Source organism: Schistocerca cancellata, chromosome 8, assembly GCF_023864275.1.
Source record: "Schistocerca cancellata isolate TAMUIC-IGC-003103 chromosome 8, iqSchCanc2.1, whole genome shotgun sequence".
Taxonomy (NCBI): domain Eukaryota; kingdom Metazoa; phylum Arthropoda; class Insecta; order Orthoptera; family Acrididae; genus Schistocerca; species Schistocerca cancellata.
This window is the reverse complement of record NC_064633.1, coordinates 38,625,979-38,653,524: the sequence shown is the minus strand read 5'-3', so window position 1 is coordinate 38,653,524 and position 27,546 is coordinate 38,625,979. Positions and strand designations below refer to the sequence as shown.

The 27,546-nt window shown below is 44.1% G+C and overlaps 1 protein-coding gene across 1 annotated transcript in view; it reads left to right on the top strand.

The window, feature by feature from the left end:
* LOC126094634 (multidrug resistance protein homolog 49-like) overlaps positions 1 to 27,546 on the top strand; it is a 437,775-nt gene that overhangs the window by 251,965 nt on the left and 158,264 nt on the right. Inside the window, exon 11 of the mRNA XM_049909121.1 lies at positions 18,112 to 18,237. Within this exon, the coding sequence (XP_049765078.1) occupies positions 18,112 to 18,237 (126 nt within the window). The remainder of the gene's footprint in view (positions 1 to 18,111; positions 18,238 to 27,546) is intronic.

Genomic DNA, 27,546 nt, shown 5'->3' with positions numbered 1-27,546 from the left:
TTGCTTCTGATGGGTGTGATGTCACAACCGTTAACATTAGGTTCATTTGAGCAGTTACCAGCAGGCTTATGTGCATGTGCAGTTGAGTCACGTATGAGCTATACCTTCTTCTGCCTCTGGCTACTTGAAGTTTGGCTGTTAGCTGTATCCATGCTAACTAGACATGGGCTGTATCAGCCGTAGCAACAAGCAGCTAGATGCTACCCGGAAACATTGTTCTGGCACACCCAACCTGCAAGATTCGTGCATGCTTAGAGCAGTCTGAGTTGTAGTGGGAAGAGGAGTATTAATTGCCTTGCAGAACAATGATCGATTTGCTAAAAAAAATATGGCTTTAATTAATCTTGTCCACAGAGGCAGTCAATTTATTTGAAGCACTATTGGCTAGGGTCAACTGTTTACTGAATTTCAAGTGCACATTGTTATGTTTAGCAACTTAATGGCATAATGCCATAGAACTAAATACGAGGTAATACAGTATTGGTACTTAAGAAAATTTGCATTCCAAAAACAACACTGAAAAGTTTAAAATCAGATTGGGGCCTACTTCATTGTGAATCTGGACATATGAATATGCTCTTTAAGCTGAATTACAGATTTAGTATGGTTTACGAAATGCTGGTGCTCTTGGAATATCCTCTGATGTCCTGATTCATTTCTGACGTAATGTAAGATCTCTTAATGCCATACACGCATGTACATGTGGGCTACCTACCTCATCTTGGCTTCGCAGGCACAGTAACGCTGTTTTCTCATGCTCTCTGACAACTGCTGAAACGAATTCTAAAAGGTCGCAGGAAAATATTGCAATTGGTCATTTGAAAAGCATTACACTTCATTTTGTGCAATATGAGTTATGTTACGTGTACAAAACTGCTTTGAATTTCTTAATTCACAGTGTTTGATTTTCATTTAAAGCTTAACACTTTGAGGGCCAGCCTCTTAGAAGAATTTTGAGCCCATAATTGTTTTTTGTTGTTGTGTTTACATGTTAACGTCTGAAGCGGATTTGTTAGCCCAGTTAACTACAGCCCCTGGAAAACAGCAGATGTAGTTTATGATTTAGTCAGCACAATCGCTATTTCTCTTCAGTTAGATGAGGTGTAAATAGCTTCAGTCTAATATTTCTACTTATCCTTCACTGTATGTAAAGCCACTCTGTTAATATTAGCCAAAATTTTTAAAACAAGACGAAACCTGATAGCCCAAGGATAGTTCAATACTGGCTGCATTTATATGTCAGCAAAAATTGATTGTGGAACTGAAAAACTGCTAATCAGAAGCAGATTTTCAGAATAAATTTTGAAGTGTTTACGTGACCACCCAGGAGCTGTATTGGGAAATCGGCTTACGAAATCAGGTTTTGGGAGCCCCAAGTAAATGCGATGAATATCTGCTTTCATCAACTGGCGAGATCACGTGACATGAGCTATGATTGGCTTGCAAAAGTGCATCTCGATCTTGATTTCAATGCTTTGGAAACTAAAGTTCTGTATTTGGTGGAATTCTACTACATACTTTCATAATATGAAAATATGCAGCTTACACGTTGATGCAAATCAAAGAACTTTCCAAAATGCATTTTTTCTGGGGTTCGTTATTTTAAGTGTTGGGAAGTTCTACGCCAGTGGATAAAACCTTAACCATTCAAAGGATTGGTAAGTTTTATGATCACGAGGGAAAGTATACTGTCACTTAACACAGAAAAATCGTATTTTCGCTTGGGAGAAAGTGTATTTTTTAACTGGGAAATCCAGGAAATGAAATCCCTGTTGGAGCTATACTGAATTTGCAGCTGAGTTAGCCCCTCTCCTAAGTATAATCTTTTGTAGATCCCTTTGAACAAAAAAAAACCTTGCCCAGTTCTTGGAAAAAAGTGCAGGTGCACAGGTCTACAAGAAGGGTAGTAGAAGTGATCCACAGAACTACAATCCAATATCCTTAACATCAATTTGTTGTAGAATGTTACAACGTATTCTGAGCTCAAATATAATGAGATATGTCAAAGAGAATGACAACCTCAGTGGCAAGCAACATGGATTTCGAAAACGTCAATCATGTGAAACACAACATGCACTTTTCTCACATGACATACTGAAAGCTTTGGATCAAAGCAGTCTGGTGGCTGCAGTATTTCTTGATTTCCAAAAAGCATTTGACTTAGTACCACATCTACATGCATTGTCAAAAGTATGAGCATTTGGGGTATAAAGTGAAATTTGTGACTGGATTAAGGACTTTTTGGTAGGGAGATCACATGTTATTTTGGTTGGAGCATCATTGTCAGATGTAGAAATAACTTCAGGTGTACCCCAGAGAAGTGTTTGGGACTCTTGCTGTTCATGTTGTATATTAATGACCTTGCAGACAATATTAATAGCAACCTCAAACTTTTTGCAGATGATGCTGTTATCTGTGATGACATACTATCTGAAGGAAGCTGCCTAAGTGCTCAGTCGAATCTTGATAAGATTTCAAATTGTTGAAAAGATTGGCAACTTGCTTTAAATGTTCTGAAATGTAAGTTTCTGTACTTCACAAAACAAAAAAAAAGCATAGTATCTTATGATTATAATATCACTGAGTCACTGTTGAAGTCAGTCAACTCATACAAATAACTGGGTGTAACACTTTCTAAGGATATGAAATGGTATGATCACTTAGGTTCAGTTATGTGTAAAGCAGGTGGTAGACTTCAGTTCATTGGTAGAATTTGGGGAAGTGCAATCTGTCTACAAAGAAGATTACTTACAAATCACTTGTGCAACTGGTTCAAGAATGTTGCTCTTGTGTGTGGGACCCATACCAAATAAGACTAAAACAGGATATTGAATGTGTATAGAGAAGGACAGCACAAATGGCCACAGGTTTGTTTGATCTGAGGGAGAGTGTAACAGAGATAGTGACAGAACTGAGCAGGAAGACTCTTAAAGGTAGACATAAACTATCCTGGAGAAAGCCTATTAACAAAGCTTCAAGAACCGACTGTAAATGCTGTTTCTATGGTTACAGTACAGTCCCCTACGTACTGCTCACATAGGGATCATGAGGATAAGATTAGAATAATTACTACATGCACAGTCATTCAGATAATCATTCTCCTCGCACTCCCATTTGCGAATGGAATGGGAGGAAACCCTAATATGTGGTACATTGGGACATACTCTCTGCCATGCATCTCATGGTGGTTTGCAGAGTGTAGATGTAGAACTAGATGTAGATATAATAAGGGCTAGTTCCAAATCATGTGGCTTCATCACCAGCTTCATCAAGGTCCAAGTTTCTCTCCAGAAGTGCCAGTTCAAGTTTAGAGAAGATACAGTGGGACTGAAGAATAGTTCCTCTACTACACGTGGAGCACCATCTACAAAGCAAAGGATAAGAGGAACAGAAAGTTGAAACAGGGGAGGTCAGTATAAATATAGATACCATCATAAACACAGACAAAAGAGCACAATGCCTGATGAGCACAGCTCTTGAAGACTGCACCTATTACCATAGCTCTTGAATACTGCACCTGTCACCATGAACAACCAGCTACACCTAAGACCAGTATCAGCTACATGGCTGTAGCCTTGCCCAAGTCCAGGAGTTGCCCACAGTGGATTAACCTGCACCACGTACAGAACAGACCGATGTGAAATGTGACAGCAGCCAGCCTTCAGCAGCAAACATGAGCTACTCTCTGTGTGAACAGTGAACGAAGAACAAGAAGTTAGCTGACAGTTCAGACTCACCAAGAGCACCAGTGCCAGGAAAGTAAAATATGCTGTAAACAATCCCTCCTGGATTTCCAAGTTGTGATTCCAACAGACTGATGCCGTGTTGGACAATAATTAGATGACCATACTACCCAAAGTTGAAGTAACAGTGGCACTAAACAGTGCACTGCTGAACACAGTTGATGCTAGATTCACTGTGGCAAATAGTGGCTGCATTACAGATAGCCATTGAGGTAGTCACCAGGTCACAAACAGCTCAGCTTAGCCAGCACAATGAATTGGCTGACAATGTACATGTGGAATTCAAGCAACATTAACAGTGGGTTTATACAGTTGTAATGTGTGGCCCCAATACGTGACTGGCTTGTGAGACACACTTAAAACAAGGTGCAAACTTGTGATGATGTGCTAATTATTACTAATGTCACTCTGACCATATGCCTATGAGCAATGGCCTAGCAGTCTATGTTAACAGTGGCTTTTATCAACACCAAGAGCATTTCCCTTCACTGGAAAAACTGGAAGCAAAAGTGGTGCTGTAGAGACATAACACAGGCACATCTCCTCATTGCTGGGTATTGTACACCTCTTTGATCTACTACAATCAGTTGACTTCACTAAATTCCTGTCCCTTATCATGAAGGTCCTCATGGGTGTCAATTTTGTTCCAAAACATTCTTATTGGAACTCCAGAATGACAAACAATAGTGGTCACAAAAATTCCTTGTTGCCAAATAGCTTGCTGTCCTACTGCTGGGCCTTAATATCCATCTTTCTACCTAACAGGCAAAGGATGGCTGACAAGACCGATCCTGCAGTCATTGAGGGATTGCCGTGGAATATGTATTCAACAATGTGGAGTAGCCTCATTTTTGATATGGATCCAGTCTACAGGTCATCAGCTGGGAGACTTACAGGGCCCCATGTGAGCAAGAACTAGCACCCATAACACAGCCTCAAAATATTGGGAGTGAAGAAACACTGTGTCAACAAATGGAGAAGAAGCAGACCCTCTACTACTATTGTCCTCTTGCAAATAAAGTGAGGCAAAGCAACTATCCATATGCCTCTTTATGAACCCTAATTTCTCTTATCTTTGTGATCCTTATGAGAAATGTGTGTTAGCAGCAGTGAATCATTCTGCAGTAGCTTCAAATGATGGTTATCCAAATTTTCTCATTAGCATTCCCGAAAAAGAGTGTCACCTTCTCTCCAGGGATTTCCATTTGAGTTCCTAAAGCATATCCATAATAACTGTGTGTTGTTCAAACCTGTGGCTAACAAATCTGGCAGTCTGCCTTTTAATTGCTTTGATGTCTTCCTTTAAGCTGATCTGTTGTGGGTCCCAAATGCTCAGTACTCAAGAATACTTGTACATTGCACTGGTGTCCTGTAGGTGTTCTCCTTTGTGAATGATCCATATGTTCCTAAAATTCTCCAGAGTCAACCATTTGCCTTTCCTACTACAATCCTTACATTTCATTCCACTTCATATCACTTTGCAACATTACACCCAGTTCTTAAATGAAGTGACTTTATCAAGTGAAACACTACTTACACTGTATTAGAACATTATGGGTTTGTTTTTCCTACTTGTTTACACCAACTAGAAATTTTGTCTGAATCATCTTTTATCCTTGTACAGTCACTCAATGATGACATCTTCCCATACACCACAGCATCATCAGCAAACAGTCACAGATTGTTGCCCGTTCTGTCTGCCAGATAACTTATATATGCAGAAAATAAAACCAGTCGTATCACACTTCCGTGGGGCACTCCTAATGATACCCTTGTCTCTGATGAATACCCGCCGTCAAAGACAACATACTGGATTCTACTAGTTATGAAGACTTTGAGCAGCTCATATATCTGGGAACCTGTTCCACATGCTCATATCTTTGTTAACAGTGTGCAGTGGGCCTTTGTGTCCAGTGCTTGCAAAAATTTAAAAACATGGAATCTGTCTATTGCTGTTCATCCATAGTTTGCACTATATCATTTGAGAAAAGGGCAAGCTGCATTTCGCATCAGCATCAGCAGTGCTTTCTAAAACTGTGATGATTCATGGACAAAAGCTTTTTCGTTTCAAGGAAATTTATAGTATTCAGACTGAGAATATGTTCAAGAATTGTGCAGCAAACCAATGTTAAGGATAGTGGTGTGTAATTTTGTGATTCCACTCTCTTCTGCTTCTTACATACAGGAGTCATCTGGACTATTTTTCAATTACTTGAGCCTTTGCATGGGACCTGAAACTCATGATAAATGCAAGCAAAGCAAGGGGCCAATGCTGTAGAGTACTCTTCATAAAACTGAATTGGGGTTCCACCTGAACCAGGCAGCTTATTCATTTTCAAATCTTTCGGTTGCTTCTCTGTGCTAGGGATCCCTATTAATATGTTGTCCATATGGAAATCTGTGCAACGGTCAAACAACAGTGTGTATGTACAATTCTCCTGCGTGAATGTTTTCTTAAATGTAAAATTTAAAACTCATATTTCGCCTGTTGTCAAATAAAGTCCCTATGTCTTCTGTTCACTGCAATGTGAAATGTAACCACTTGGAGCACTGTTGTCACCATAGCTGTTTGGTGCCTCTGTAATGTGTTTGTAAACATTGCTTCAAAGTTGGTGTGTGTTCCATCGACTCTCTTTATTTTTTAAAATACACTTGTTTTGACTAGGGTGATGGGGGCTGGGTGGGGGCATAGCAAGGAGCACGTTGCATGTTATTAATTGTGTGTTGATGGGCAGGTGGAATATGTTGCAGATGACTTCATGTCCACAATCACCACTATTTCTCAAGAGAGTATTCTGTTTTGTAATATGAGAAGGCACTTCACTGAGCAACTGAAATACACTCTCATCTATTAGACTGATATACTCTCTCATTCATTTGTAAGTAATTTATTTAAGACTTGATGTCCTCCACTTGCAGCTCTCACAACAAAGTTTGTGCTCTCGTAGCAAATTTTGCTGAATGTTTTTATTATTTCGACGTAATACCTACGGCTTCATCTAAGTATGTTTCCTTTTTTGCTGCTGCTTTTCTTCCAAATACACACACAATGCGATTATGGTGTTAGTAACTGCAGTGCACAAGTGCACAATAACAAGGTGTTGTCTACCATCTTCAGTTTATTGAAAAATATGACGACTCTGTAATACCCCTTCTAAGCATCACATCAAATATCTTTGTCAGAGAAATTTGATGAATATTGTTCATATTTCTTTGTCAAAGAAATATGATAGTGTAATAATGGCCGTAGATCCACTTCGTGATTTTGCATAGAACACTATAACAGTCAGTAGCCCAGCATGACCACTTATGGCAACCACAGCCACATCGGCTCAATTCCAGTGCCCATAAAATTGGTTTTACATCAATTAACTTAAAATCCAGTCATGAAGTGGTTGCATAATTGTTCACAACATGAAGTAAAATTGCTATCAACATGTACAGAAATCAGGTGTGGGCTGCCAAGATCTTTATGCCCTAACTAAACAACGACACAGCCTAGCAGATGTTACAGGCTCTTCCCCACTGCTGCCAGGAGATATTACCATTTCAGATTGGAGGAGATTTCATGAATATGGCTGATGCCTTTGCTGTAGGTTTCTTGCAGGTTGAACATCCAGAGGACCCCCCCCTGCGGGTCCGGGTATTAGAATAGGCCCGAGGTATTCCTGCCTGTCGTAAGAGGCGACTAAAAGGAGTCCATCCCCCTCACGGGGGTAGTTAGCGCCTGCATCCGGAGACGGACGGTTTCACGACCTATAATCGTGGTCTTTTTGGTTTTTCACTTCTCGTTTCTTCCTTCCTTTTGTTGGTCCCTTTCTTTGCTCTTCTCCACCTCACTGTCTTCCTTACTCTTTCCCTTGACTTCTCCTTGCCTTCTCATTGCCTTTTTCTCCTTGCCTTCTCATTGCCTTTTTCTCCTTGCCTTCTCATTGCCTTTTTCTCCTTGCCTTCTCATTGCCTTTTTCTCCTTGCCTTCTCATTGCCTTTTTCTCCTTGCCTTCTCATTGCCTTCTTCTCCTTGCCTTCTCATTGCCTTCTTCTCCTTGCCTTCTCATTGCCTTTTTCTCCTTGCCTTCTCATTGCCTTTTCTCCTTGCCTTCTCATTGCCTTTTTCTCCTTGCCTTCTCATTGCCTTCTTCTCCTTGCCTTCTCTGGTCTCCGCCTCGGCGTTTGAGACAGTCTGTCCTCTTTCTCCCTCTCTCTCTTCTTTTTCCTCTTCTTCCTTCCTCCCTGTGCGTGTCTGAAGGCCGACCCACGCGTTCGCACGCGTAGCCGGTGACGGGGTAACGCGTAAGTCCCCGCCCTGGGTAGACATGTAAGGCACGCGCGTACCCCCTGGTAAAGGCCAGGCCCGGGGAGGGGTGATTGCCTGAGCTTATACCTTCTGACCATGCCGATTGGTCCCTCCGTCTGTTTCTCGGGAGGTGTGACCTGAGGTGTAAACATTCACCTAAGGCGGGAGTGCCCTCTGAGAGGGTCCCCACAAGGAAGGAGCGCGCCATCGGAGACGCTGGCAATCATGGGGGATTCCTCCGCAATGGATTCTACTCCATCGCTTTCGACTTCGACCCAAAAACGGAAATGTGACCAGCCAACAGTGACAAAAGTACTACCGCCTGCCCCACAGTTCCTCGTAGTTTCTCGCACTGAGGACGGAAAGGATTTTTCCTCTGTCAACCCTTTTGTTATTCAGAAGGGCGTTGATGCCATAGCCGGATCTGTCAAATCATGTACCAGGTTGCGTAACGGCACCTTATTACTCGAAACTGAGAGTGCCTTTCAGGCACAAAAACTGCTTCGGGCCACCCTCCTGTACACGTTCCCTGTCCGGGTGGAGGCCCACCGAACTTTGAATTCGTCTCGTGGTGTAGTCTATACTAGCTCCCTCGACGGATTGACTGACGAGGAGCTTCAATCTTTCCTCGCTGAGCAGGGCGTGACGGCTGTCCATCGGGTCATGAAAAAGGTCAACAACGACCTTGTACCGACCCGGACACTCTTCTTGACCTTCGATAGTGTTCAGCTGCCATCGCGCATCAAGGCGGGCTACGAGGTTATTTCTGTTCGCCCCTATGTCCCGACACCTACGCGCTGCTACCAGTGTCAGCGTTTCAATCACACTCGACAGTCTTGTTCCAATGCGGCTAAATGTGTCACTTGTGGCAGGGATGCCCATGAGGGTGACTGTCCACCTCCGTCTCCTCATTGTGTGAACTGTCAGGGTGACCATGCCGCATCCTCCCGCGACTGTCCTGTCTATAAGGACGAACGTTGCATCCAAGAAATTCGTGTCAAAGAGAAAGTGCCAACCTCGGCTGCTCGCAAGCTATTGGCTAGTAGGAAGCCCACGCTGCTCCCAGCGGGGAAATATAGTACTGTCCTCGCCTCTCCTCGGACTACCCGGGAGGTCGCAACCCAGACATGCGATCTGACCTTCAGCACCACGGTCGTCCGTTCGGCCAGTGCTAAGATCGCGCGGTCGACGTCTCCTCTTCCTCCCATCACACCACAGACACCAGCCACTTCCTCAGCTTCTGCTAAGTCGAAGACCCCGAAGTCAGATGCACGGTCCTTCAAGAAGGAACCATCCCGTGCAGACTTCCTCCGTCCCTCGACCTCCCAGCCTTCGACCGGTACTTCCACCAAACGTCCTTCCAAAAAGGCGCATAGGAAGCACAGTTCTCCTTCTCCGCCACGGCGCATCTCTTCTCCTGCGCCACCCAGCAGTTGCCGCCCCAGGCCGTCATCCGTTTCGCCTGGCCGCATCGCCGGTAGCCGTACATCTGGCCGTTCACCGGCGGAGGGAGCTCCCCCTCCCGGCCATCCTCCCGAGATGGCCGATGACCCTATGGACCCAATGGACGATGACTGTCCGCCTACTGATAGCGGCGGCAGTGCTCGCTTGAAGCCAGGCCCTAAGCGGCCTTCGAGGTGACCCCTTCTCTCATCTTCCTTTTCTTACGATGGCACTTATTCACTGGAATATTCGCAGCATTCGCTCCAACCGAGAGGACTTGAAGTTGCTGCTCCGCTTGCATCGTCCGCTCGTCGTAGCCCTCCAGGAAATGAAGCTACGCCCATGCGATCACATTGCCTTGGCACACTACACCTCTGTGCGTTTTGACCTACCCCCTATGGTAGGAATCCCAGCTCATGGAGGGGTTATGTTCCTGGTCCGGGATGATATTTACTACGATCCCATCACGTTGCACACCGGCCTGCAGGCAGTCGCCATCCGCATTACTCTCCCCACTTTTACGTTTTCCTTTTGTACCGTTTACACTCCCTCGTCATCTGCCGTTACCAGGGCAGACATGATGCAAGTTATTGCTCAGCTACCTGCACCGTTTTTGTTAACTGGAGACTTCAATGCCCACCATCCCCTTTGGGGTTCTCCAGCCTCCTGCCCGAGGGGCTCCTTGTTAGCAGACCTTTTCAACCAGCTCAATCTTGTCTGCCTTAATACTGGCGCCCCTACTTTTCTTTCGGACACATCTCATACCTATTCCCATTTAGACCTCTCTATATGTACTCCCCAACTTGCACGCCGGTTTGAGTGGTATGCCCTTGCTGATACTTATTCGAGCGACCACTTCCCGTGTGTTATCCATCTCCTGCAGCATACTCCCTCTCCGTGCTCCTCTAGTTGGACCATCTCCAAGGCAGACTGGGGGCTCTTTTCTTCCAGGGCGACCTTTCAGGATCAAACCTTCACAAGCTGCTATCGTCAGGTCGCACACCTCACGGAAGTCATTCTCGCTGCTGCTGAATATTCCATCCCTCACCCTACTTCTTCTCCACGTCGCGTACCGGTCCCCTGGTGGACCGCAGCATGTAGAGACGCTTTACGTGCTCGTCGACGTGCTTTACGCACCTTTAAACGCCACCCTACAGTGGCGAATTGTATTAATTATAAACGATTACGTGCTCAGTGTCGTCGTATTATTAACGAAAGCAAGAAAGCCAGCTGGGCTGCTTTCACAAGCACCTTCAACAGTTTTACTCCTTCTTCTGTTGTCTGGGGTAGCCTGCGCCGGCTATCTGGCACTAAGGTCCACTCCCCAGTTTCTGGCTTGAAGGTCGCGAATGAAGTCCTTGTGGCCCCTGAGGCTGTCTCCAATGCCTTCGGCCGCTTTTTCGCTGAGGTTTCGAGCTCCGCTCATTACCACCCTGCCTTCCTCCCCCGCAAACAGGCAGAGGAGGCTAGGCCACCTGACTTTTGCTCCTCGAATTGTGAAAGTTATAATGCCCCATTCACCATGCGGGAACTCGAAACCGCACTTGGCCGATCACGGTCCTCCGCTCCAGGGCCTGATTCTATTCATATACAGATGCTGAAGAACCTTTCTCCTGCGGGTAAAAGTTTTCTTCTTCGTACATACAATCGCATCTGGATTGAGGGACATGTTCCCGCATGCTGGCGCGAGTCTATTGTTGTCCCGATTCCTAAGCCGGGGAAGGACAAGCACTTGCCTTCCAGTTATCGACCTATCTCACTTACCAGCTGTGTCTGTAAAGTGATGGAGCGAATGGTTAACTCTCGATTGGTTTGGCTGCTTGAGTCTCGACGCCTACTTACCAATGTCCAATGTGGATTTCGTAGGCGCCGCTCTGCTGTTGACCATCTGGTTACCTTGCCGACCTTCATTATGAATAACTTCTTGCGGAAGCGCCCGACCGCGGCTGTGTTCTTTGATTTAGAGAAGGCTTACGACACCTGTTGGAGGGCGGGCATTCTCCGCACCATGCATACATGGGGCCTTCGCGGTCGCCTCCCTCTTTTTATTCGTTCCTTTTTATTGGATCGACAGTTCAGGGTACGTGTGGGTTCTGTCCTGTCCGACACCTTTCGCCAGGAGAATGGGGTGCCACAGGGCTCAGTTTTGAGCGTCGCTCTGTTCGCCATCGCGATCAATCCAATAATGGATTGCCTCCCAGCTGATGTATCAGGCTCTCTTTTTGTGGACGATTTTACCATCTATTGCAGCGCGCAGTGTACACGTGTCCTGGAGCGCTGTCTTCAGCGTTCTCTTGACCGTCTTTACTCCTGGAGTGTCGCCAATGGCTTCCGTTTTTCTGCCGAGAAGACGGTCTGTATTAACTTCTGGCGCTACAAAGTTTTTCTCCCACCGTCCTTACGACTTGGTCCCGTTGCTCTCCCAATCGTGGAGACAACCAAATTTTTAGGCCTTACCTTTGACAGGAAACTTAGCTGGTCTCCACATGTGTCATATTTGGCCGCCCGTTGTACCCGTTCTTTAAATGTCCTCCGTGTTCTCAGTGGTATGTCGTGGGGAGCGGATCGAACCGTCCTACTTCGTCTATATCGGTCGATCGTCCGCTCCAAGCTGGATTATGGGAGCTTCGTATACTCCTCTGCACGGCCATCCATCTTACGCCGCCTCAACTCCATACAACATCGGGGTTTACGACTTGCGATCGGAGCATTTTATACCAGTCCCGTAGAGAGTCTTCATGCTGACGCTGGCGAATTGCCACTCACTCACCGGCGCGATATACTGCTTTGTCGGTATGCCTGTCGGCTACTGTCAATGCCCGACCATCCGTCTTATCGTTCCTTTTTTGACGACTCTCTTGACCGTCAATATAGGTTGTATGTCTCTGCCTTGCTACCCTCTGGAGTTCGCTTTCGTCGCCTCCTTCAACACCTTAATTTTTCACTCCCTGCAACCTTTCGAGTGGGCGAGAGCCACACGCCACCTTGGCTCCAGGCTCAGGTCCGCGTTCACCTTGACCTCAGCTCGCTCCCAAAAGAGGTCACCCCCAGTTCGGTCTACCACTCCCGTTTTTTGGAACTTCGTTCGAAGTTCATCACCATGACTTTCATTTATACAGATGGCTCTAAGACCAATGACGGGGTCGGGTGTTCCTTTATAGTCGGGGCACAAAGTTTCCAATACCGGCTCCATGACCATTGTTCGGTCTTCACAGCTGAGCTCTTTGCCCTCTACCAGGCTGTTCTTTACATCTGCCGCCACCGACATTCTGCTTATGTCATCTGCTCAGATTCCCTGAGCGCCATCCAGAGCCTCAGTGATCCGTACCCGGTTCACCCTTTCGTACACCGGATCCAACGCTCTCTTCAGCGGCTGGTGGACGTCGGTCCGCCGGTTAGCTTTATGTGGGTTCCTGGCCATGTCGGTATCCCTGGGAACGAAGCTGCAGATGCCGCGGCCAAGGCTGCGGTCCTCCAGCCTCGGACAGCTTCTTGTTGTGTCCCTTCGTCCGATTTTAGCAGGGTCATTTGTCGGCGCGTTGTGTCGCTGTGGCATGCCGATTGGGCTGCACTTACCGACAACAAGCTTCGGGCCTTAAAACCTCTTCCCGTGGCTTGGACGTCCTCCTCACGCCCTTCTCGGCGGGAGGAGGTCGTTTTAGCAAGGTTAAGGATTGGACACTGCCGGTTCAGCCATCGCCATCTGCTGACGGCTGCGCCGGCGCCGTTCTGCCCATGTGGGCACTTGCTGACGGTTAGACACATTTTAATGTCCTGTCCCGATCTTAACCAACTGCGCCTCGATCTTAACCTGCCTAATACTTTCGATGACATTTTAGCAGATGACCCACGAGCAGCTGCTCGTGTTCTTTGTTTTATCAATTTGACACACCTCGCTAAGGACATTTGATGAAGTTTTTTAATCCTATGCCTGTCAGTCTGTCTTTTATTGTGTTTTTCCTTTTAGTTGTTGTTGTCAACTTGTGGCTCGCGGTGCATTTTTAGAGTAGTCAGGGCGCTAATGACCATTGAAGTTGTGCGCCCTAAAACCACAAAAAAAAATCCAGAGGACCAAACCAAATATGTTTGGTCAGTGAGTGAATTCAAGTTTTTTAAAGCTATACAAGGTACCAGTGATAAGATTCATCCCCATCACTCTGTCAGTGTTAAACTGCCAGCTTAACACTGGAAAGACTCGAAATACTGACAGGCTGAGTGCCAGCCTCCAAATGTGTCCTACTACATAGAAGCTGTTTTCTGTATCATATTCTATATTTCTAAATTATAAGACAGAGTTGCTGGCAATTATGAGTATTTACATTCAAGGGACAAGATGTGTAGTACTGCTGATCGACGCATATGAATTTTAGAGAGATACGCTTCCTTGCTTTTGGAACTAATAGATCCTTCCTCACGGTGGAAAGAGGGATATATTGGGGAAGTTTAAAGAAAGAGCAGGTTACTCAAATACAAATACAAATACTCTAATGAAAACGAAGGTTGACAAAGATGAAGTGGGGAAGCATTAGAAAGGACCCATACGTGTCATTAACTGGAGGCACGGAAACATACAAAGATAGTGACAATACCAAAGGGAGACAAAGAGGTGTATCTCCGAAAGAGTTATTGATGAATAAGCCCACATTTCTTGATTTCAAATTTATGTGAGAAGCTATACTTGGAGAGACTTCTGCTGAAAGAGCAAGTGGAAAAAATTATCCCTAGGAGGAGTTGGGCATTGACATGTACATTACATACCGTATTTACTCGAATCTAAGCCGCACTCGAATCTAAGCCGCACCTGAAAAATGAGACTCGAAATAAAGGAAAAAAAAATTTCCCGAATCTAAGCCGCACCTGAAATTTGAGACTCGAAATTCAAGGGGAGAGAAAAGTTTTAGGCCGCATCTCCAAATCAAAACAAAGTTGGTCCATTGTAATATGATAGACAATTTAGGCCGAATGAATGACGATACAGCTACAGTAGTTTGGTTCGAGTTGTAAGCTTAGCAGTTAAGCTTTACCACGTAGCCATTGCTATGCGTCAGGTGCTCCGTCCGTATTTATACGGATACCCTTCCTTTTTCACGTGCTTCGTCTGTTTTGAATCGATTGCTTATTTTGCTTTGGTCTGATAAATGCCGTTTTCTTTGTTATAGGTGTTTGCGTCACTCTTAAGCTGAAAATGCATTACTGCACTGTGTCATGCATTGTTTGTCGCATTCTGATAGTGCGTGTTTACGGTCAGTCGCGGCTCGCGGCATGGCTTGCTTTTGTGCGCGCTACCGCCGCGTACAATTTAAAAAAAAAAAGAGAGAGAGAGAGAGAGAGAGAGAGAGAGAGAGAGAGAGAGAGAGAGAGGAATTGTCTCATTAGCAAAACAATGGCAAGAGACTGCTATTTGTTGTTACTTACACTGCTGCTTTCTTTAATAATGATCAACAAGAATCAAATAATAGACTGCGTATGATAGAACATGTTCTGAACGAGAGTTTGTGAAAATTTTTCTCCGTTTGAAAATCTTTGCGGCCGGTTCTTTATTACATCAAATTCTGCACAGAAATTACAGTCATCTTAGATTTAAAAATCTAGTCACTTGCCGTGCTTCATTTCTGACTGTATCACTATTAGACATAAGAATAATACGAATATAAACATGACATGATATGTATATTCTTCCACGTTTGCTGTTGTCTCACTCTATAGTTTCGTAGTTTATTAGGCAGACAGGATTTAAATGAGATAGCAGCAAACACGAAAGAATACATGGCAAAATGTTTATATTCATATTATTCTTATGGTGAAGAGAATACTGTATGTGATTCAAATTTCATCAGGTTCCTATTAGCAACCATCTCTTCTCACAGATAGGAAAAAATTCAGAACGTAGAGTTGGCCATATTGACAAACATCCCAAACAGTCTTGCCAGTCAGATTTTCGTAGTACACTGAAATTGTGCTACATTCGAAGATGAACAATACGGAATTTGTATTTACTTCGTTGGATAATGTATGAAAATGCAGTGGTCGAAACTCGCGGCGGAGAAAAAAAATCTCGTCTTCCACTTTTTTTTAAAAAAATTATTTACTGATGCAGAGGTTTTGGCGCCAGTATTTATCTTTGTGCCTACAAAGTATGCTTGCGTAGCGCTACATGTATTCGCCGGCAGAAGTTAGTTGTGGCGGCACGTACGAACATTTTTCATAACTTTCGCTAGCTTTGCACTCGATTCTAAGCCGCAGGCGGTTTTTTGGATTACGAAAACCGGAAAAAAAGTGCGGCTTAGATTCGAGTAAATACGGTAGCCTATCAAATTCTGTGCTGTGGGGGAGGCTATGGATGCAATAGAGCATTGGGAATTCTTTTATGGATGTCATCTGTGCTTATGAAAGCCTGTGGCTTGCAAGCCTTTTAATCATCAGTTTCCCATTGCCACATATCTTTCACCTCTGTACTTATCTTCAGGTAACAACCTTTCACCTGTGTATCCAATATGGGATCTCTCTAGATGACATCGGTGCTGGTGTGTCACAAAGATTGCTGCTGAGGCCAGTCATATGCCTGGTTTTTACAGTCAAAGTGCCACTTGCAGACCAAACGTAGCTTACTCTGTATGCGGATGGAATATGATGCCTTGGCACCTGGACTGGTGCCTTATAGACATAAATTATTGTTTAGCCACCTTGAAATAAAAGTGATTACTACCTTTCAATGCATGCAGAAGTTAACCCATTACTATTAGTGATGGAACGTTCTGACCAACTTGAAAACCTCAACCAAATTCAATGAGAAATAGTACATTGGTTCAGAAGTGCACATTACCTATGTGTAATGTTGAGGCTTTAGCACATACAGCATCTATGGTGGAATTTGCTGGGTTGCTTGAAGCAAAGTGAAAATGGAAGTCAGCAGAACATCACACAGACATTCTGTACAAGTTACTGCTCAGACAGCTCTTAAAGACCACCACCACATTGTAAGGGAATGTAACATATCCCCATATTCAGCTCTTGCGAGTACAGAATAATGTGCTGCTAATGACATACCATCTGCTAATGGATTATACCACAGAGCATCTTTTGCAAGTTAAAGGCCCTCACTTCTATGCGCCTCCAGGGAGTGTTTTCAAAAGACTGATTTTTTTTACAAGAGGTTATGATAACCACGGGACCGCCACATATCCAGGCACTTGGGCAGAAAATCCAACATTGCGCTAAAATAAGAATGGCAGATCTGCTGACACAATAATCAGAAGCTGATGAATGGAGGACATAAAGAGTCATAATGAAAGACGACCTAACATAATGCACAAAATGTAAGGAAAAAATTGAAGGTTGAAGACATGGCCTCCCCTCCCCGTGTGTGTGTGTGTGTGTGTGTGTGTGTGTGTGTGTGTGTGTGTGTGTGTGTGTGTGTGTTAAATTTAATCCACTAGGGCAGATCTGTAAACATTTTAATGTATTTGATGTAACCATTCCAAGTCAGCTTATTCACAATTTTACTTTGTAATAATTTCCTTTCAGAAGAAGAATATAGATATATTTTATCTGTGATTCCTCACTATGTCTAAAAACTTTATGATTCATTATGAGGGGGAGGAAGGGGAGATTGTTTTTATCTAAATTATACTTTATTACATTAGTGCACACTTGACAACAAGTGTACACATTTGATCCTTTTGCTACTGTGGGCATGTATACATATCCTGATCACCATTGCCCAGATGTTGTGGACATGTATGTGTGCACCACTTGGCTTTTCCAATAGTGCTGTGGACGTCTGAATGCTCCCTGAGCTGCCGACCTCTCACTGCTGCAGACAAATTACTTCTATATCTTGGTGAATAAACAAGTTTCGAGTATTTATCATGCAATATACATGTCTCATTATGTGCTGTCTTTTGCAGAAAACCTCAATTCTGTATCATGAATTGCTTGTGAATATGGCAATTGTTATGACCACATGATCTGCGATGCACAAGGACATGAGTGGGTACATTGTGTGCAAGCATCCTTTGGATGTAAGGCCCATTAACTCAAGAACAAAATGAGATCTCGTTCTGCTCTCAATTTTAAAGAAAATTTTGATATATTATATACATTTCATTCAGTGCAGTGTATGAGCTAATGTCAACCATGCATAAAGCTTACGCAATGTGTTTTTACCTCTGTGAACTCTTTAAAATTTTGTGCAGTGTTTTACTTAGTTTGATGCAGTGCAGTAACTATGATGAATTATGAAAAGAAATTCAGTTCTTTGAGTGAAGATATCAGACTTTAATATGTACAAAAATCAAATTTTTTCATTTCATATTGGCTAGAATGCGATCTCTCAACACAGGCAACATTTTGCATAATTTGATGCAGCACAATGTGTATGATGGATAATGAAAAGAAATTCAGTTCTTTATCGAGTGAAGATATCAGACTACAGGATGTGCAACAATAAAAAGCTTTCAGCTAATAGTTTCCGAAAAGTGAGATAAGTATTTCATATCAGCCAGAACACCATCTCTCAGCACAGGCCCTGGCCATAACAAAAGCAGTCTCAGCACAGAATGCAAAGAGCCCATCTGTAGCAGGGTTAATATCTGTCTGTCCCTTGTAATTTTTTGAGGGATATTGCAGGTGCTGCAAGGACTGGAACTAAAAATCAGACCAGGAGAGACAGTTGCCCTAGTGGGAAGTTCGGGCTGTGGAAAGTCTACTGTTGTGCAACTAATACAAAGATTGTATGATCCCCAGCTGGGATCTGTAAGTATTAATGTACAGTACATAGTTGTAATTTGAGACTATTCAAGTTTGTGTAGAAAAACATCATCGATGTAGATTAAGTATTGCTTGTGTTAACTGTGCATCTGGACTATTTAATTTTATATTTTTCCTTTGGTAAACCTCTCTCTCTCTCTCTCTCTCTCTCTCTCTCTCTCTCTCTCTCTCTCTGTGTGTGTGTGTGTGTGTGTGTGTGTGTGTGTGTGTGTGTGTGTGTGTGTGTGCGCGCGCCTGCACGTGCATGCATGCAGCACATTGAATTTTGCTTCTCTTGGTACTCATTGCAAAATACATGGTATCTGACATCTCACATTTGTCTTTAATTGTAAACTAGTAGGATAGTTCTAAATTTCAAATTTCTACTGACATCATCAGATCATCACCTCATGTTATAAAAATCTTCAGTACTTCTGTTAAATTGCAGAAACTGGCCAGACTGTTGAAAGTTTCACAGCTATTCTCATACAACATTAATTTATGACCAACAGAACTATTTAATGTTGCAGACTAATGTGTCAGTTAGAAAGGTGATGGGCAGTGCTTCTTGAAATAACCAGATTGCAGTACCAATAAAGTGTTCTTACAATGGCAGAATTGGAATTGGCTTCTGTTGTGCTTTAGTTTTGAATCATTTGGAAAGAGTTGACTGGGAAACAATCAAAGTTGGCATTCTAGATAGTGATGTTTCAGCAACCATTTGTCTGGTCCAGTAAAAAACCGTTATTTTGGGTCCAGTGTGTTGTCACAGAAAGAGACTTTGAAATTGTGTTTTTCATGAAATTCAGTTTTTCATTGGTATTTCACCAGACTTACAAATGTAATTGACATGTAGCTATCTTTTTCTCTGCAGTTTAACTTCCATATACTTTACATATCAATTTATAGTAAAATTTTCCTTGAAAAATATGAAAAATATATGCAGGAATTACTTTTAACATATTTTACTGGTGTTTTATATATATATATATATATTATTATTTATTTTCATTTTCATTTCAACCTCATGTTACACTTTCCACCTTCTAATACCATGTCACCCTCACAACACCCCCACAATGACCCCATTAAGTTTTATTTACATTCCCTCCGCAAACATGCCTTCACCCTAGCCAGATTACGCTCGCATATTTTATTTTCTCAGGCTTGTCTGACATTTGGCATTACCCCCAAAGGCCTCGCACTTAAATTTCCCATCTCTGGCTGCAACCCTTCTTTCCATCAGTCCCTATACCAGTTCCAAACTGAACAATCCATTGCCCTCACCCACCTAATCCTTCACCTACACATCAACTCAGCCAATGAGCACACCCGTCAACTCCTATCCTTAATAAAAGTACTCAATCTTTCCTCTCCCACATCCACACCGGCTATTCAGAGCATCCTCCTACAGGCCAACCGCAAATTAGAACAGCATGCCACCCTTCACCTCAAAAAACTATCCAATCTCCTGGTTTCCCACCTCCGGAAAGGCAACTCACTCACCCTTCACAACCTTTCCAGCAAACCTCAACCTCCTCTCATTGCACACAAACCCAGTCTCTCCCATCTACTCAATCTCCCACTTCCAGCTCCACTCCCTCCAAAACCTCAAAATTCCAATCAACACAATCTGGTACCACAACACCCCAATTCAGTAGTTAACCTTTCCTCCAAACCTCTCTCCCAATCCGAAACCTCTGTCCTATCCAAAGGCCTCACCTTCAGCCCCACTCCTAAATTCAACCAAACAGCCCTTTTCAAAGATTTACTGTCCTACACTCGTACTCTCTGCTGGAAGTATCACTTTGCCACGAAGAAAAATTATCCTAATCCTGCCCCTAATGATCCAGCTCCCCAAGACACTATCCAAATTGAACCCTGCCTGGAACAGTTCCATCCTCCGTCACAGCGGGACCCACCTCCTCTTCCTCAAAATCACCCTCTCCAAACCTTCCAGGAATTTCTGACTTCCAGCCTTGCCTCTCAATCCTTCTTAAAAAACCTTAATCCTACTCCCAACATCACCACTGCTGAAGCCCAGGCTATCCGTGATCTGAAGGCTGACCGGTCCATCGTCATTCTTCCGGCAGACATGGGTTCCACGACCGTGGTACTTGATCGTCGGGAGTATGTGGCTGAGGGACTGCATCAGCTTTCAGACAACACCACATACAAAGTTTGCCAAGGTAATCCCATTCCTGATGTCCAGGCGGAGCTTCAAGTAATCCTCAGAACCTTAGGCCCCCTACAAAACCTTTCACCTGACTCCATCAACCTCCTGACCCCACCGACACCCCGCACCCCTACCTTCTATCTTCTTCCTAAAATTCACAAACCCAATCATCCCGGCTGCCCCATTGTAGCTGGTTACCAAGCCCCCACAGAACGTATCTCTGCCTACGTAGATCAACACCTTCAACCCATTACATGCAGTCTCCCATCCTTCATCAAAGACACCAACCACTTTCTCGAATGCCTGGAATCCTTAACCAATCTGTTACCCCCAGAAACCATCCTTGTAACCATTGATGCCACTTCCTTATACACAAATATCCCACACGTCCAGGGCCTCGCTGCGATGGAGCACTTCCTTTATCGCCGATCACCTGCCACCCTACCTAAAACCTCTTTCCTCATTACCTTAGCCAGCTTCATCCTGACCCACAACTTCTTCACTTTTGAAGACCAGACATACCAACAATTAAAGGGAACAGCCATGGGTACCAGGATGGCCCCTTCGTACGCCAACCTATTCATGGGTCACTTAGAGGAAGCCTTCTTGGTTACCCAGGCCTGCCAACCCAAAGTTTGGTACAGATTTATTGATAACATCTTCATGATCTGGACTCACAGTGAAGAAGAACTCCAGAATTATATATATATATATATGGTTATAATAGAAGGAAACATTCCACGAAGGAAAAATATACCTAAAAACAAAGATGATGTGACTTACCAAATGAAAGTGCTGGCAGGTCGACAGACACACAAACGAACACAAACATACACACAAAATTCAAGCTTTCGCAACAAACTGTTGCCTCATCAGGAAAGAGGGAAGGAGAGGGGAAAGACGAAAGGATGTGGGTTTTAAGGGAGAGGGTAAGGAGTCATTCCAATGCCGGGAGCGGAAAGACTTACCTTAGGGGGAAAAAAGGACGGGTATACACTCGCGCACACACACACACATATACAGACACAAGCAGACATATACAGAGGCAAAGAGTTTGGGCAGAGATGTCAGTCGAGGTGGAAGTGCAGAGGCAAAGATGTTGTTGTATGACAGGTGAGGTATGAGTGGCGGCAACTTGAAATTAGCGGAGATTGAGGCCTGGTGGATAACGGGAAGAGAGGATATATTGAAGAGCAAGTTCCCATCTCCGGAGTTCGGATAGGTTGGTGTTAGTGGGAAGTATCCAGATAACCCGGACGGATATATATATATATATATATATATATATATATATATATATATATATATATATATATATATAAAAATAAAAAGAAAGATGATGAGACTTACCAAACAAAAGCGCTGGCAGTTCGATAGACACACAAACATACACACAAAAATCTAGCTTTCGCAACCAACGGTTTCCTCGTCAGGAAAGAGGGAAGGAGAAGGAAAGACAAAAGGATATGGGTTTTAAGGGAGAGGGTAAGGAGTCATTCCAATCCCGGGAGCGGAAAGACTTACCTTAGGGGGAAAAAAGGACAGGTACACACACACACATATCCATCCGCATATACACAGACACAAGCAGACATTTGTAAAGGCAAAGAGTTTGGGCAGAGATGTCAGTCGGGACGGAAGTACAGAGGCAAAGATGATGTTGAAAGACAGGTGAGGTATGAGCGGTGGCAGATTGAAATTAGAAATTAGCGGAGATTGAGGCCTGGCGGATAGCGAGAAGAGAGGATATGCTGAAGGGCAAGTTCCCATCTCCGGAGTTCAGACAGGTTGGTGTTAGTGGGAAGTATCCAGATAACCCGGACGGTGTAACACTGTGCCAAGATGTGCTGGCCGTGCACCAAGGCATGTTTAGCCACAGGGTGATCCTCATTACCAACAAACACTGTCTGCCTGTGTCCATTCATGCGAATGGACAGTTTGTTGCTGGTCATTCCCACATAGAACGCTTCACAGTGTTGGCAGGTCAGTTGGTAAATCACGTGGGTGCTTTCACACGTGGCTCTGCCTTTGATCGTGTACACCTTCCGGGTTACAGGACTGGAATAGGTGGTGGTGGGAGGGTGCATGGGACAGGTTTTACACCGGGGGCGGTTACAGGGGTAGGAGCCAGAGGGTAGGGAAGGTGGTCTGGGGATTTCATGGGGATGAACTAAGAGGTTACGAAGGTTAGGTGGACGGCGGAAAGACACTCTTGGTGGAGTGGGGAGGATTTCATGAAGGATGGATCTCATTTCAGGGCAGGATTTGAGGAAGTCGTATCCCTGCTGGAGAGTCACATTCAGAATCTGATCCAGTCCCGGAAAGTATCCTGTCACAACTGGGGCACTTTTGGGGTTCTTCTGTGGAAGGTTCCGGGTTTGAGGAGATGAGGAAGTGGCTCTGGTTATTTGCTTCTGTACCAGGTCGGGAGGGTAGTTACGGGATGCAAAAGCTGTTTTCAGGTTGTTGGTGTAATGATTCAAGGATTCCGGACTGGAGCAGATTCGTTTGCCACGAAGACCTAGGCTGTAGGGAAGGGACCGTTTGATGTGGAATGGGTGGCAGCTGTCATAATGGAGGTACTGTTGCTTGTTGGTGGGTTTGATGTGGACGGATGTGTGAAGCTGGCCATTGGACAGGTGGAGGTCAACGTCAAGGAAAGTGGCATGGGATTTAGAGTAGGACCAGGTGAATCTGATGGAACCAAAGGAGTTGAGGTTGGAGAGGAAATTCTGGAGTTCTTCTTCACTGTGAGTCCAGATCATGAAAATGTCATCAATAAATCTGTACCAAACTTTGGGTTGGCAGGCCTGGGTAACCAAGAAGGCTTCCTCTAAGCGACCCATGAATAGGTTGGCGTACGAGGGGGCCATCCTGGTACCCATGGCTGTTCCCTTTAATTGTTGGTATGTCTGGCCTTCAAAAGTGAAGAAGTTGTGGGTCAGGATGAAGCTGGCTAAGGTAATGAGGAAAGAGGTTTTAGGTAGGGCGGCAGGTGATCGGCGTGAAAGGAAGTGCTCCATCGCAGCGAGGCCCTGGACATGCGGAATATTTGTGTATAAGGAAGTGGCATCAATGGTTACAAGGATGGTTTCCGGGGGTAAGAGACTGGGTAGGGATTCCAGGCGTTCGAGAAAGTGGTTGGTGTCTTTGATGAAGGATGGGAGACTGCATGTAATGGGTTGAAGGTGTTGATCTACGTAGGCAGAGATGCGTTCTGTGGGGGCTTGGTAACCAGCTACAATGGGACGGCCGGGATGATTGGGTTTGTGAATTTTGGGAAGAAGGTAGAAGGTAGGGGTGCGGGGTGTTGGTGGGGTCAGGAGGTTGATGGAGTCAGGTGAAAGGTTTTGTAGGGGGCCTAAGGTTCTGAGGATTCCTTGAAGCTCCGCCTGGACATCAGGAATGGGACTACCATGGCAAACTTTGTAAGTAGTGTTGTCTGAAAGCTGACACAGTCCCTCAGCCACGTACTCCCGACGATCAAGTACCACAGTCGTGGAACCCTTGTCCGCCGGAAGAATGACGATGGATTGGTCAGCCTTCAGATCACGGATAGCCTGGGCTTCAGCAGTGGTGATGTTGGGAGTAGGATTAAGATTTTTTAAGAAGGATTGAGAGGCAAGGCTGGAAGTCAGAAATTCCTGGAAGGTTAGGAGAGGGTGATTTTGAGGAAGAGGAGGTGGGTCCCACTGTGACGGAGGACGGAACTGTTCCAGGCATGGTTCAATTTGGATAGTATCTTGGGGAGTTGGATCATTAGGAGTAGGATTAGGATAAGTTTTCTTCGTGGCAAAGTGATATTTCCAGCAGAGAGTACGGGTGTAGGACAGTAAATCTTTGACAAGGGCTGTTTGGTTAAATCTGGGAGTGGGGCTAAAGGTGAGGCCTTTGGATAGGACAGAGGTTTCGGATTGGGAGAGAGGTTTGGAGGAGAGGTTAACTACTGAATTGGGGTGTTGTGGTTCCAGATTGTGTTGATTGGAATTTTGAGGTTTTGGAGGGAGTGGAGCTGGAAGTGGGAGATTGAGTAGATGGGAGAGACTAGGTTTGTGTGCAATGAGAGGAGGTTGAGGTTTGCTGGAATGGTTGTGAAGGGTGAGTGAGTTGCCTTTCCGGAGGTGGGAAACCAGGAGATTGGATAGTTTTTTAAGGTGGAGGGTGGCATGCTGTTCTAATTTGCGGTTGGCCTGTAGGAGGATGCTCTGAACAACCGGTGTGGATGTGGGAGAGGAAAGATTGAGGACTTTTATTAGGGACAGGAGTTGATGGGTGTGTTGCTTGGCTGTGTGGATGTGTAGGTGAAGGATTAGGTGGGTGAGGGCAATGGATTGTTCGGTTTGGAACTGGTATAGGGACTGATGGAAAGAAGGGTTGCAGCCAGAGATGGGAACTTTAAGTATGAGGCCTTTGGGGGTGATGCCAAATGTCAGACAAGCCTGAGAAAATAAAATATGGGAGTGTAATCTGGCTAGGGCGAAGGCATGTTTGCGGAGGGAATGTAAATAAAACTTAATGGGGTCGTTGTGGAGGTGTTGTGAGGGTGACATGGTACTAGAAGGTGGAAAGTGGAACACGAGGCTGAAATGAAAATGAAAATAAATATAAAAATATATGGGGAGAGATAAAGGTAAAACTAGAAATCAAATGGAGATCTGGTGTGAAAAAAGGCGAAAAAGGGTTGGTTAGAGCTGGGCTATGTTGATCTTATGGTGAACTTGTGTAGGTATATATATATAAATATATATATATAATAGAGGGAAACGTTCCACGTGGGAAAAATATATTTAAAAAGAAAGATGATGAGACTTACCAAACAAAAGCGCTGGCAGGTCGATAGACACATATCCGGGAGAGGAAAGACTTACCTTAGGGGGAAAAAAGGACAGGTATACACTCGCACACACACACATATCCATCCGCATATACACAGACACAAGCAGACATTTGTGAGGGCAAAGAGTTTGGGCACGTGGAATGTTTCCCTCTATATATATATATATATATATATATATATAAGATGATGAGACTTACCAAACAAAAGTGCTGGCAGGTCGATAGACGCACAAACAAACACAAATATACACACAAAATTCAAGCTTTCGCAACAAACGGTTGCTTCGTCAGGAAAGAGGGAAGGAGAGGGAAAGACAAAAGGATTTGGGTTTTAAGGGAGAGGGTAAGGAGTCATTCCAATCCCGGGAGCGGAAAGACTTACCTTAGGGGGAAAATAGGACAGGTATACACTCCCGCGCACACACACACACACACATATCCATCCACACATATACAGACACAAGCAGACATATACAGAGGCAAAGAGTTTGGGCAGAGATGTCAGTCGAGGCGGAAGTGCAGAGGCAAAGATGTTGTTGAATGACAGGTGAGGTATGAGTGGCGGCAACTTGAAATTAGCGGAGATTGAGGCCTGGTGGATAACGGGAAGAGAGGATATATTGAAGAGCAAGTTCCCATCTCCGGAGTTCGGATAGGTTGGTGTTAGTGGGAAGTATCCAGATAACCCGGACGGCGTAACACTGTGCCAAGATGTGCTGGCCGTGCACCAAGGCATGTTTAGCCACAGGGTGATCCTCATTATCAACAAACACTGTCTGCCTATGTCCATTCATGCGAATGGACAGTTTGTTGCTGGTCATTCCCACATAGAATGCGTCACAGTGTAGGCAGGTCATTTGGTAGATCATGTGGGTACTTTCACATGTGGCTCTGCCTTTGATCGTGTACACCTTGCGGGTTACAGGACTGGAGTAGGTGGTGGTGGGAGGGTGCATGGGACAGGTTTTACACCGGGGGTGGTTACAAGGGTAGGAGCCAGAGGGTAGGGAAGGTGGTTTGGGGATTTAATAGGGATGAACTAAAAGGTTACGAAGGTTAGGTGGACGGCGGAAAGACACTCTTGGTGGAGTGGGGAGGATTTCATGATATATATGGTGTATGTAGTTTTGCCTAAAACCTTGTTAGTTGAGAGAAATTAAGAACTGGAGTTGTTCGAATAACATGTAATCATAAAAATGTTGTAAACCAGCAACAGTTTATTCACAAAAAGACCTAGCTTATTGGAAAGCCATAGTTTTACTCTTTCACATAAGCAGTGTTCTTTCCCTGAAAACTTATAAAACAGGAAAATATTTTTAATTCAAGTTTTGACCCACATGACATTACTTTCATCATTTGAGGCCTTAGCTTGTTTATTTCCCAGATTTGACATTGTACTCTGAATCAGATAGTACCACTAATTAAGAAATTTAATAAATTAGAAAAAATTTTAATCTGAGAATTTTATCTGAAATTCAGAAAAACACTGTGTTGGTGTGCAGTGTATTAATCAAATAGTGCTTCGAACTTTAATACTTTCATAAACATCTGGCATACAGTAAGCCAATAATATTGTTGGGCTAAGTAGATTGACCCCACTACTAAATTTGGACATTATATTATTGTAAAGTAAAATGTAATTACTGAATTCATTAATCATTTGTACATTTGCCTTTATATACTTCCACCCAATAACGGGTCTGGAGTTAGCAGCTAGAATTCAATCAGTTAACATCTATGTGTTAGCATCCACTCTTATATGCAAAATGTTGGATTCGAACTATGACACAGCTAATATTTCAATGTTGATAAAAGCGAGTCTGCGAGTGTTGTTCATTCTGATTGCATTTGATACCATAATTTATGCCTAGCTCTCACCTGATTCACACCTGAAGATGAAGGTCACATTGAGTAAGATAACATGTATGTGCACAAAGTTCATGGCTAGAAGTCACCCAGGTAATGTCTGAATGTCAGTCAGCGTAATCATGATTGTCAGTGTGTCAGTGATAATATCTGCAGCCAGTACATTAACTGGTCTACATCTCAATGAAAGAGTTGTAGATATTTAATGTACTAAATGCGAAAGTTTGTGTCTCACCACCAGCTCACAAACATGTATGAGTGAACATGTGTATATTTTGGTAAGAACTTATTTAGATAGTCAGTCAGTGCTGTGTGGAAATGTGATGAGAAGAGACATAAGTCACAAACTTGTTATACAACTATTAACAAGTTATTTCACCACTGTCTAGCACCAGTTATAATCAGTCACTAACTTCGTTTACAGGTGTTACTGTCTT